The sequence below is a fragment of the Carya illinoinensis genome, chromosome 2, assembly GCF_018687715.1.
Source record: "Carya illinoinensis cultivar Pawnee chromosome 2, C.illinoinensisPawnee_v1, whole genome shotgun sequence".
In the NCBI taxonomy this organism is placed as follows: domain Eukaryota; kingdom Viridiplantae; phylum Streptophyta; class Magnoliopsida; order Fagales; family Juglandaceae; genus Carya; species Carya illinoinensis.
Genome location: NC_056753.1, coordinates 3,913,749 through 3,927,150, shown reverse-complemented (window position 1 = coordinate 3,927,150; position 13,402 = coordinate 3,913,749). Strand labels below are relative to the sequence as shown.

Sequence of the window (13,402 nt, the reverse complement as noted above, 5' to 3'; positions counted from 1 at the left end):
GTCTAGCTAGTTTGAATTTCAAATTTCAAAACTTGTAATCTCCATTTTATTCTCCTTTAGTTACTCAGTTAGTTTTATGTAGATCTATGTAAATATCTATAAATACTAGTGAATACAAAGTAAACGGCATCAAGCCATTCTCTTCAAAAATACTCTGTTTTATACTCTTACATGGTATCAACCACAAAATAGGCAAACGCCTGATCCTTTCCAACAGCTTCCGCACAAACATCTTCCTCATCCTCTCCATTTCTACTATGGCTTCCTCTGATTCCATAAATTTTTCCTTTCACCAGATTCAATCCATTTCACAACCCGTCAGTCACAAACTTGAAGGACACAATTACCTGACATGGAGTGTTCAGTTTCAAGTTTTTCTTCGGAGTCATGATCTGAATGGTATGATTGATGGTTCTGAAGAAGCACCATCCAAGCTTCTTTCAGCTGACTCTCCTAATCCAGCTTACGCAATTTGGTTCAAGAAAGACAATTGCGTTTTAAGCTGGCTACTAGCCTCTATTTCTGAGAAGCTAGTATCTACTATCTTTAGTCTGAAAACCTCCAAACAAGTTTGGAATTCTCTTCAGACTAGATTTTCAGCTACCTCAAGGACCCATATTGCTCTTCTTAAGAGACAGCTTCAAAATATCGTTCAAGGCAATCGATCATGCTCTACATTCCTTGAAGATGCTAAGCAATTGGCTGATCATCTTGCTGCTGCAGGCCAACCTGTGGATGATCAGGACTTCATCACCTTTTTAATTGGTGGTCTTCGTGCCACCTTTACTCCCTTTATTACATCTTACAATTTTGCTTGCAGGGATAAATAATTATCTCTTGATGATTTTCAATCTAAACTTTTAAGTTTTGAGACATTAGTTGAAGCACCTACTCCGATGCAAAATCAGAATTTTGCATTTGCTGCCAAGACTTCTAATTATCCAAAAAGGAAGCCTGTAGATACTGCTCCAAAATTTCAAAACGTTGCTACATCCTCACAGCCTCGTGGCCCTCCAAGATTTCACTCCAACAACGATCGTGCAACTCCACATGCAAGACCACAATGTCAGATTTGTGAAAAGCATGGTCACATTGCTTTGGATTGTTTCCAGCGCTTTCATTTTTCTTTCCAAGGCATGAGGCCATCTTCTAAATTGGCAGCAATGGCTGCTGAAGCTAACAACACGTTTGAGCAGCAGACTTGGTGATGAGTGTGCGAAAGTGCACTCTATATACCCTATTATTGAACTAAAATGCTAAAATGTGAATAGAAATCATAGGAATTAATGTGTATTCTTAAATTGAATTTCTATTTACGTTGGGATACTCCTAAGCAGTTTTTTTATGTCTAATTTCAGAGTTTATAAAAGAGCAAGTCAAGCCCAGTAAAATTCAAAGGAGGACATTCATGGGGTTTGAGAGCAATTTGGAAGAAAAGAAAAAGAAAAAAAATCACAAAATGAAACCACAAGAAGTCCAAGTCCGAAATTCACTAAGAGACAGTCTGGACATACTTTAGTCTTTTGACTGTATCTTTTTACTCATATATTGGATTGATGCGATTCTTGATGCATTGGAAAGCTATCTTAAAGGGCTATAACTTTGTCTGTAATAAGGATTTCCAAATTCGAACTCCTGAAGGCTATACGTGGCTGCCAAGATAAGTCTTAAAATTTAGGCGATTTTTTTATGCGGAAATCAAGAGGACATTAGGGTTTCTTTCTTACCCTATATAAGCATATCATTAGCACGAAATGGAGGGGAGGAAGAGGTACAAGAGGCAGATCTGAAGAGAGGAGAAAATTACTTCCATGGCCACCGTTCGCTTCAGTTTTCTCTAGAGATTTTTGTTGTCCATTATATTTATAGGTAACTAAATTCTCAAGTAGGGTTAGGGATGAACTTGCACATTAGATGATATTTTTAATTTATTGTTAATTCATATATTTGATTTTCAATTGCTAAAACTCTTTTGTTTTATTATTCTCAATTCATCGTTGATGTTTTTTTATCCGAATAATCATAGAATTTATTGTGTTTATGGATTCAGTCATGCTTTTTCTATTGAATGGATTAGTTTTTTGATTATGTTTGGATCAATTATTTATCTATATTGATTTAGTTTTTTTGCTGCAATATCGCTTTCTGAGTATATTGTCGTCATTGGATTTTATCAATAGGGGTAGTAATTCACGTTTTTTAAAAGTGGTGAATGTTTTTTCAAAGGGTTACATTTGATTTAAGTCTGGTTTATAAATCTATACCTTCCGATTGGGAATTGCGGGAATTGAGTTCCTAATTGAGTTATCCAATGAATTAAGAATAATTAAAATACCATATTTGTGTAAGGGATTCCCAACGCTCTACTGTTTGTCAAATTTGAGTACTTTTTCTGTTAATCACTTTGCTTCACTTGAATTTACATTTAAAATTAATTTTTGTTCTCTATTACTTATTTAATATTTTTTCTTTAGTTTCTTTGTTCCTCTTGCTATTCTTTTAATTTGTCTCCCTGTAGAATCGACACCCCAAAGCTGTGTTACAACTACCGCGTTATTCTTTGGGCGTAATCACTTGGTATGCAGATAGTGGGGCTAATGTTTATATTACTGCCAATGCAGCACATTTAACACCTCTTCAGCCTTATGACGGTCTTGAAACTGTCCAAGTAGGCAATGGTTCAGGTTTGGTAATCCAAAACACTGGCTTTTCATCTATAAATACAGCTCATCATTCCTTTCGGTTGAATAAAGTCTTTCATTGTCCTCAAGCTGCAACCAATCTTTTATCTATTAACCAGTTTTGCCTTGATAATGACTGTTATTTCATTCTTACTGGACTTGATTTCTGTGTTAAGGAGAACAAGACCGGGCGACTGCTGCTCCACAGGCTGGTTGAGGATGGACTCTATCCAATCAAAGGGAACAAGAGCTACAATAATAAATTCCGCTGTTTCACTTCCAAGTTAGGGACAAAAGCCACCAAGGATCAATGGCATGATCGCCTTGGTCATCCTTCCAAACCCACTCTAGACTATTTATCTTCTTTCTTGCCAATAAAAGAGACAGCCAGCAAGTCTAGTGTCTGTCTTTCTTGCCAGTTAGGAAAAGCTAAAAGATTACCTTTTAGTGACTCCCATAGACAGTCCACAAGACCTCTAGCTTTGATCCACACAGATGTTTGGGTATCTCCTATCACTTCGGTTGGAGGTTGTTGCTATTATGTTTTATTCATTGATGATTTCAGTCGTTTTACATGGATGTATCCCATGCGTTTCAAAAGTGATGTTCTTTCCATTTTTAAAAAATATAAAGCTCTTGTTGAAAATTTATTTTCTTGTTCAATTCAGCAATTGCAATCTGATAATGGTGGAAAATATTTATCTAAAAATTTTCAAAGCTTTTTAGATAACAATGGCATTTTTCATCGATTAACATGTCCTTATACATCTCCGCAAAATGGTATAGCTGAACGCAAACATAGACATATCCAAGAAATGGGATTAACTCTTTTAGCAAAAGCTGGTCTTGCTAATTGTTACTGGGTAGATGCTTTCTTAACATCAATATACTTGATCAATCGCTTACCCACCAAGGTTCTTAAGAATCTACCACCATACTTTGTCCTCTATAAAACAATGCCTAGTTATTCTGAACTTCGAACCTTTGGTTGTGCATGTTACCCTTATCTCAGACCATATGAAAATCATAAATTAGCTTTCAGAAGTAAGCAGTGTATCTTCATAGGCTATTCAAATCAACAAAAGGGGTATCGTTGCTTAGATTCTGACACAGGCAGAGTTTTTATTTCGAGACATGTGGTTTTTGATGAAGACACGTTCCCTAGCTTGGACAGATGTCAATCCTCTACCAATCACACGAGCAATCAGTTTTTCGGTATGTCTTCTATACCTCTTCTATTTCCTTTACTTTCAAATGGTCCAAACTTCAATTCTCTTCCAAGTGTTACAAGCTCAGACCTTGTACCTCAAATAGCTGTCCAACCCGAGAGTCCCATATTACCACCACCTATTACACCAAGCTCCACATCTCCTGCACCAGAAACTGAGTTACCTGCACCTTCCTCCCTGCCATCAACTCCTCTTCATACAAATAATCCTCTCGAAACTCACCCTGAGCCATCTCCTATTCCACCTAGAGAAATTGTTACCAGGTCTAAAACAGGTAATCTTAAGCCTAAAGAATTTCCTGGTTTTAAAACATTCTTTGCTACCCGCCACCCTCTGTGTTTTGTCCAGCATTGTTATTGAATCTGAACCTACTTGTTTTACAAAGGCAGTGACTAAACCAGAATGGCGAGCAGCAATGGGCTGTGAATTTGATGCATTGATGGCTAATGGGACATGGTCTCTTTGTCCAAGACCATTAAACAAACGTGTTGTTCGAAACAAATGGGTTTATAAGATTAAAAGAAATCCTGATGGCAATATCGAACGCTACAAAGCAAGGCTTGTCGCTAAGGGGTTTGATCAACTTTCTGGTATTGATTACTATGACACTTTTTCTCTAGTTGTGAAGCCTGCTACTGTTCGATTAGTTTTGGCTCTTGTTGTCTCTTTAAAATGGAATATTAGGCAGTTGGATGTTTCCAATGCCTTTCTCCATGGTATTTTGGATGAAGAGGTGTATATGGAACAGCTGAAGAGCTATGTAGATGACAACTTTTCAGATCATGTATGTCGCTTGCATAAGTCACTCTATGGTCTTAAACAAGCTCCCAGAGCTTGGTTTCAGCGTCTCTCACAGCAGCTAATTGATTTTGGATTTTCAGAATCTAAGATGGATTATTCTTTATTTACATACATTTCTGACACTTTACGCATTTTTGTGTTAGTGTATGTTGATGATATAATTATCACAGGTTCCAACATTCAGGCAATCCATCACTTTGTTGATAAACTAAAGAATGAGTTTCAGGTTAAAGATTTGGGTGAGTTGAGCTATTTTCTTGGTGTTGAAGCACTAAGAAACCAAGATGGTTTACACCTACGACAGGCTAAGTATATTACTGATCTGCTGGACAGCACACATATGCTTGGTGCGAAGCCTTTGAACTGTCCATCATCTTCTGGTTTAAAGCTATCCTCTATTACTGGTGACCTATTAGATGACCCAACTGAATATCGAAGAGTTGTGGGTGCTCTTCAGTATTGCACAATCACAAGACTAGATATTGCATATTCAGTAAATCAGTTATGCCAATTTATGCACTCTCCTCATGATCTACACTGGATGGCTGTGAAACGTGTCTTAAGATATCTAAAAGGCACTGTAGATTTTGGTCTTCATTATGTTCCAGGAGAAATAAAACTGAATGCCTATTGCAATTCAGATTGGGCAGGCAACCCGGATGACCGACGTAGCACTACTGGCTATGGAGTATTTCTTGGCAATAATCTCATTTCCTGGAGTAGTAAAAAACAAGGGGTTGTCTCTAGGTCAAGCACTGAGGCCGAATACCGAAGCATGGCTCATACAACTACTGAGTTGTATTGGCTTCGTATGATTTTTCAGGATTTAAAAATCATGTTGCCTACTACCCCAAGTTTATGGTGTGACAACATAGGTGCTATTGCATTAGCTTCTAATCCTGTTTTTCATGCACGCACGAAGCACATAAAGATCGATTCCCATTTTATTAGGAAGAAGGTTGTAACAACCCGTTAGAAATTCAATTGTGAAATTTCTATTAACTTTAGAAATCTCGTGAAAACCCCATAAGTTTTCACGAATCCATTAATCGTATAGGTTTTTGTCTAACTACATAGTTAGTGTTATTATTTACTATGGTATCAGAAGTGTATTTTTGATTATTGGAGATAGTTAGAAGTGTCAAAATGTATTATGATTTGTGCCATTAGACTCGGAGGGTTATTTAAAGTTTTATGGCGCAATAACATTTTTTCATATTTTCGGACAAAACGTCTGTTCAAAACTGTAGATATTATTGGATAAAAAGAAATATCTTGAGGTAATTTTCGTGAATATTATTGGGTAAAAATATTTTGAGTTTATTTTTATAGATATTATTAGATAAAAATATCTTAAGTTGATTTTTTTGTAGATATTATTGGATAGAATATTATGAGATAATCTTTTATAGATATTTTGGGTAGGAGAAAACCACACTCAACTCTCAACTCCAGCCTTATCACCTCCCTTATCTCGTCTATAAGTATGTCCAGCCAGCACCCATGAACTTATCTTCAATTATACCTTCCAATAAAAGATTATCAAACACTCTCTCTCGGACAACTTTTAGGAGTTCTTTTGCACGCCCATTTCGAAGCTGTTGTAAGTGTTTTATCATAAAGTCTCCTTCATATAATTTGTTTCTTTTTTAGTCTAGTTTACATGGATAACTTATTTGTCCCATTTGAAGATCATTTAGTCAGTCAAATATTGTGTAAACTATAGAAAGGTCATTCTAGGAGATAAACTGGAGAATATGTTATAGTTTGGAGTTTTTGACCAAGCTAATGGATGGATATTGGTCCGAAATTTTTATGGAGTATTGTTAACATGTATATGTGACTATTGGTTGAGGATTTTTGCATGATTAAAGGTTTTTATGAAAGATTTTTTTTAGATTTAGAAACTTAGAAACTGGAAGAATAAAAACAGTTTCTGTTTTGAGAAAGTTTAACTCTTTGGTGGTCTAAACCTATTCTAATGACTTTAATAATTTTATTGGAGGATCCTAAGTATCTTATATACATTTTATATTATTATTTTGAAGATATTTGATGTTAGTTTCAAATATATGAAATTTTATGCAAAGAGATATTCAAATAAGCCAAAGTGTGAATATTCTTGGCTAAATTTATGTTTTGGTTAATTTCTAACCATGTGATCTTGAATTAAAAGCTTATATATGTTTTAGGACATCTTTTTAAACCATGTGGTGGTTTGGTTTGAAGATCATATATTTATAAGTCATAGATCAAGAGATTTATCAAAACTAGTTGAGGAAAAAGTTTCTGTTTTTGGACTAAGTGTAAAATCAAAAACTCCAAATGTTATTTTGTGATTTTGGTGACTTTGGTTTGATGATTTAAAGCATGGTTGATGTTAGGATGATATTATGAATATGTTAGAAGTAAGATTTGATTTTTGAAACTCTTGGAGATGTTTTGATTTAAGGTCAAAACTTGTGATTCAAGTGCTTGGATCTTTTTACAAAAAAGTTTGGTGTTGATTATTAGCTTTTTCTAAATGGATGTTTTAAGTATGGTTTTGAAATTAGGATTGGAAGATGTTTGTTGCAAAATTTTGGTTTAAGCATGAGTTTTGAAGTTGGAAGGAATTGCAACAAAAATCAAGGGAAATGGCCTATAGATGTTTCGGCCATAGTGTGTTCTCCATAGTTGTGTTTTGTTTTAAATTTTTATGAGTTGATATTTAAGTTTAGGACAAAATTTACATGAGGAATGTAAATTTTGAAAACTTTTGGAGTTAGTATGCAAAATCCTTAAGTTATGGGTAAAACGGTCATTTTTCCACATGTAGAGAGTAAAATGAAAATTTTACTCTTTAAGTTAGTATTTTTCATATTTCAAATTATTAGTGATTTAGTTCTAACTTTTAGAATCACTAATTACAGTTCCTCGTGGTCGCACTTGAAGTTTTATAAGAAACGCGGAGATCGAGGTAAGTTAGCTTTGTCTACTGTGTATGTGTGCTAAGTAAAGGAACTACAGTGTATGTATGTATGTAATCATATATGTCATGCCATGCCAAGTTATCACGTAATTATCTATTATACAGAATTTATTCTGTCGTCAATTTTTATCTGTTATATAATATATTCTGTCATGTATTACTGTACCTTACAAGTACGTCATGCTAAGTATGCCATCTATTACATGTATGTCAAGTCATGTAATATTCACTGTTGCAAATATGTCATGTTAAATATGTTGTCTATTATATGTTATGCAATATTAAGAATATTTCTATCTCAAGTTGGTCATGTATTTCAAGTTATATTCAAGTCACATTATGTTACGTCAGGGTTTCAGTCATTTCATATTCCAGTCACGTTTCATCTTGATTACTTATGTATGGGGTCACAGTAATTGTGACGCATACACTACGTGAGACACAGCAATTGTGTCACGTAGAATACATGGGGCCACAACAACTGTGGAGTATGTATTTAAGCAGTTAAAGAATAAGTTTCCGTAGAATACATGTGGCCATAACAACTGTGGAGTATGTATTTACACGTAGAATACATGGGGCCACAACAACTGTGGAGTATGTATTTTTCATGTTAAGTCAAGTTTGTGTAGAATACATGGGGCCACAACAACTGTTGAGTATGTATTTACACATAGAATACATGGGGCCCCAACAACTGTGGAGTATGTATTTTTCCTGTTAAGTCAAGTTTGTGTAGAATACATGGGGCCACAACAACTGTGGAGTATGTATTTACACGTAAAATACATGGGGCCACGACAACTGTGGAGTATGTATTTTTCATGTTAAGTCAAGTTTCAGATCAAGTTCATGTCAAGTCAAGTTCAGTTCATGTTTCAATTTAAGTTATGTCAATTATGTTATGTTGTACGCCAAGTTATGCTTTAATTACTTATGAATTTGATTATGCATTTATGCTTTTACTGTCATGCATGCTTCATTAGCTTGTGTGAAAGTTTTTTGTTAACTTACTGAGATTTGTAATCAAATCTCACTTTGGTAGTCCAAACTACCATTCCCCCCGAATGGTAGATCTTGTTACAGGACCTGAAGGAAAATCAAGAGCTGATCAACTAGACACAGTTGACTAAGCGACGGTGCGACATCAATGTTAATATAGTAGTTAACGTAAATTACTACTTGTACAATGGAGTTGCATCTTTAGTATTTTTTGAATCATAACCATTTTGGACTAGTGTTGTGATCTACTCAATGGGTCTTTATGTATGAAGTATATTTTAAGCATTTGGGATATTTTCAATTTGGTGCATAGTATTGCTAAAAAAAAAATTATCCGCTGCGAATATTGCATAATGTTAGATGCATGTTAGGAACATTGCATCTTATATGTCATGAACGGGGGCAAGTAACCTTGTGTTGCATGTCTCGACGCTTCAAATGTCCGTCCGATCCCAAACGGAATTTGGGGGCGTCACAAAAGTGGTTAATCGTGATATCCAAGTTAAGCACATTTCAACACAAGACCAAATTGCAAATGTTTTTACAAAAGGTCATACTGCTACTCGGTTTACATTTCTGATAAACAAACTGTGTACGTTTCCTCCCCAATAGTTTGAGGGGGGTGTTAGAGTATTAGCTGACATAACAACCACCAAAAGATCGGGAGAGGATTTCAAAGCTACTGCAAACAATTTTGCAACAACTACCAGCCTGCAGAATCACTAGTCTAGCTAGTTTGAATTTCAAATTTCAAAACTTGTAATCTCCATTTTATTCTCCTTTAGTTACTCAGTTAGTTTTATGTAGATCTATGTAAATCTCTATAAATACTAGTGAATACAAAGTAAACGGCATCAAGCCATTCTCTTCAAAAATACTTTGTTTTATACTCTTACAGTCACTTCGTAAAATTTAGTGTTTGGGCTGGATTGACACCTTTGTTTTAGTATTTACAGCTCTTATATACTAGTTTACAAGGGTAACACCTTTGTTTATATCTTAAAAAAATCATCATCTTTCTTATCAAAAAACAAGTTTATCAAGGACAGTCAATCTGGGGCTTGAGAGGGATTCCAGTTTATTTAAGTTCACATTTGAACGCATTCTGGACTTTCTTTTTCAGTACTCTTTCTTTATACAGCTTCTACAGATTTTAATGGACTAAAGTTTTCTTGATTTTCATTATCTATCAAAACAAAAAGTTTTTCATGATTGGAAATGTATCTTTGTTGGCAAAAAAAGATAGTTGGCAAACAATAATTAAATTATTAATCAACATATGATCAGTAAAATTTCAAAATATGAAAAAAATTTAAAACAAATAGAAAAAATATTATCATTAAATTAATAATATTTTATTATTATTTTAACTAACAGATGGATAATTCACTGTAAAAATCTCTCTTAAATAGAATAGGAAAAAGATAAAACATGTGATTTTAGCCAAATTTTGCCTTTATCTTTGCCTAATTCAATGCTAATGCTCTTAAATAGCTATAATTTGCCTCTTAAAAAATGAAAGCATAATACAATGTAAATAAGATATTGATTGGTGAAGGTTATCATACTTTAGACACAAATGATAGCATATGCCCACATGATGTTCACAGAAAAGGGCCCCAAAGAAATATTATATAAATCAGAGGAAGCCAATGAGAAAATGTTTAAAGGAAAATCATGATACAGGAGTAAATTTTAAGAGAAAAAAGGACAATCACATTTACTCATACAAATCAATTATAGCATGCAGTTTATCAATCAACTCCGATATGCTATAATGACGGGGAAAAAATGAATTTTTTTAAAGAAGCCGAGGGTTTGTGTTGGATAAAATGTGTGATGGTTCTACATCAGAGTTTTTCAGACAACCTGACCATAAAGGAATTGACTGCAGCTGCATCCAGGACAATCCATGAAGATTCGAACAATTCATGGAAAAACTCAGCTCCAATCTCCTCAGCTGCATTTCTAAATGCAATTCCAAATGCGTTTCCTTGAACTGCCCCAAGTCGAGGCTTCCCACAAACTCCTACGATCAATACCTTGTTGGGCCCTTGTGATAAGCAAGCACAAAGCAAAGGCTTCATTTTTGCTCCCTTTTCTCGCAAGGCATCCATCACAAAATAACAAAATTTAGTCAAAGATTGGGGGTAACCCAGCAGCTTTGTATCCACCGAATCTTCGAGCTTTACCCACCGAAACTTTCTTCCACTTCTTATGCAACCACTCTTAGTCATTGATGTGCTTCCTTGTCTAAGTATTGCCCTTTGTATTCTGATTGCATGTTGCATTCCGACTTTCAGCTTATCAAGGTTGCTCAAGGACAGTGCATCATAAGCTATGCCAAACTGCTTGGAAGTACAAGAGGCATCTGATTTCACAAATGATTCAAGCAGTGCAGTAACCCCATACACCACATCTGCTGCTGACACCCTCGAGTGATAACCATGTAACCGCAAGAAACTCCTGTAGTAGAAATCAACAAGCCCATACTCAGGTAAAAACCGATCAAACTCATCTTTCATCTTCTGTTTTACTTCAAGATCCATGTACTGAAACTTCTGTTTGCAATCCACAAGAGCAAATCCCATCCGGGCTAGAAGAAGCTTGAGCTTTTTCATTCCATTATCACTCCATGTTTTCAATTTAGTTGCAACATACGAAGAACACAACATTGAATCAAATAAAGTCCACTCCTGTAACAACATCAGTCTCGGTTCATCTTCATATGCAATTCTAGACACATTGGGTGCTCGAATCTTTGTCCCATCTTTCAGAGTCACCAATGTTACGGCATCCAAATTCCCTGAGCTGTTGATATGCTGCTCAAGCTCCATAACCCCAGCTTGGTACCTCTCATCAGTTAACCTCTCGTGAACAAACTGATCTGTCAATGAAACGCAAGCCAACCAAAGCAACTCATTCGTATTCTTCCTCAAAGAATTTGACAAATCATACATCAAACACCCGGATGGCTTTCCATGGAAAGTACCCGTATGATAATACTCCCTCTTCAGTTTGCAGAATAGTTGAACCGGGTCTTCCTTATTTTCTTCCGAAACCCTCCTCCGCTTCCTTGACCCACTCCCACCCACCTCTTCATCACTTTCACTATTGTTCTCATCTTCACTGTCCAATTCCTCATCTGCCTCATCATCACTATTCAAATCACTCGCATTCGCCAGAGCCGAAACATCAAAATCGTATGCCAAATCAGTCTGGTGTTCATCATCCTGTGTAAAAAGCACAATCACCCTATCGTTTTGATCACTCAAATTGTGCAAATGAATCGGGCGATGACTATCCACCACAAAAACATGCACTTCTGGGCCTAAATTCAGGACCTTCCTTAAATCTCTATGGCACCCCCAATTTATCAAAAGAATTGAAACAGGCTCAACAAAAGAAGACAAACTAGGCCCAACATATTTGTGAATTTCCTGAAATGATGACACTGGATAACAGGCGTATCGAATGGAATCTGATTCGAGGATATGGAAAATGATCTTGAGGGCACAGAGTGAGTCTACATCAGATGTGGATGGAAATATTAGTAGAGGAGAGGACGACGAAGCTGCCACAGATTCACGAAGCTTGGCATAAAATGACACAATCCTTTGCTCCCTCACCATGATTAGACTCAAATGGGGATCCAACCAAAATTAATTCCCTTTTTTTTTTATGAACGAAACAAAACCCTAAATCAGTCTACTAATTACCCATAGGCCATAAGCTGCTTTTGGCTTTGATTAAATGGGTTCCATAATTTAAGGGGAAAGAGTATATTTTCACAAAGAAACATCTTAAATCTATGTATTGAACCAAGATTCTAAGAACATTTTGTACTAGGAAACAAATTTACCTATTTAACTTCCAGTTGACGAAGGAGTTAACCAATGAATTGAGCAAGGAATACATTAACCAGACGCGAAATAGGGATCACAGAGAGAGAGAGAGAGAGAGAGAGAGAGAGAGAGAGAGAGAGAGAGAGAGAGAGAGAGAGAGAGAGAGAGAGAGAGGAAAATGAATTGGTAGAAACTACAAAATGAAAGGGAGAAAAAGAAAGTGGCGGAAAATGAAGTGGAGATTGGAATGTGAAGCACCTGAGATTTGGGCGAACCCGAAGGAAAATCTTGGAGTTTAGTCTCTGCGTTCAGCTCCACACAATCAGATCGTAGAGAGAGAGAGATGGATAGCTTTTTAGATTTCGAACAATTTAACTTTGAAGTTTGAACTGTTTCTCTGAATGCCTTACGTTGAGAATTTTTGAATATTAACGGAAATTTCTCAAATTTGCCGCCAATTTTTGCTCTAAATTCCTGACAACGTTGTAAGATGAGACATTTATAAAATGTGGTCGACGCTAGCGTGAGCTCGCTTTGACTACGGAAACTCGGAAAGTATCTCACGGTCTAAAATACTCCACTACTATTTATTATTTTATTATTATTTTTCTCTTATTTTTTATTACTATTCATTACTTTTTATTATTATTCAATATTCTATTATTATTTTTTTAATTACTTTTTTTCTACTATTCACAACACTTCTCATTATCCAAACCCAACTATAGTGGTTAGGAGAAAGTATGGGTTTACTCAGCTCGGTTGGATTCGGGTTTGGATATGTTTGATAATCAAATTGATATATATCAATTTTGAGATATGAAGAACCGATACCCGCACTGGTTATATTCATAAATTGGAAGTATCGATTTT

At 35.5% G+C, this 13,402-nt stretch overlaps 1 protein-coding gene across 1 annotated transcript; it reads right to left on the bottom strand.

Annotated features, from left to right (window-relative positions):
- Window positions 1–10,285: 10,285 nt before the first annotated feature.
- On the bottom strand, window positions 10,286–12,938 carry LOC122297618 (cell division control protein 45 homolog). The gene has a single exon (XM_043107732.1). The coding sequence runs from the start codon at window positions 12,314–12,316 to the stop codon at window positions 10,535–10,537; it is 1,782 nt and encodes a 593-aa protein (XP_042963666.1). The 5' UTR covers window positions 12,317–12,938; the 3' UTR covers window positions 10,286–10,534.
- Window positions 12,939–13,402: the final 464 nt, after the last annotated feature.

What these genes read in the sequence shown, in the direction of transcription:
- LOC122297618 (XM_043107732.1), bottom strand. Translation starts at nt 12,316, where the DNA reads ATGGTGAGGGAGCAAAGGATTGTGTCATTTTATGCCAAGCTTCGTGAA.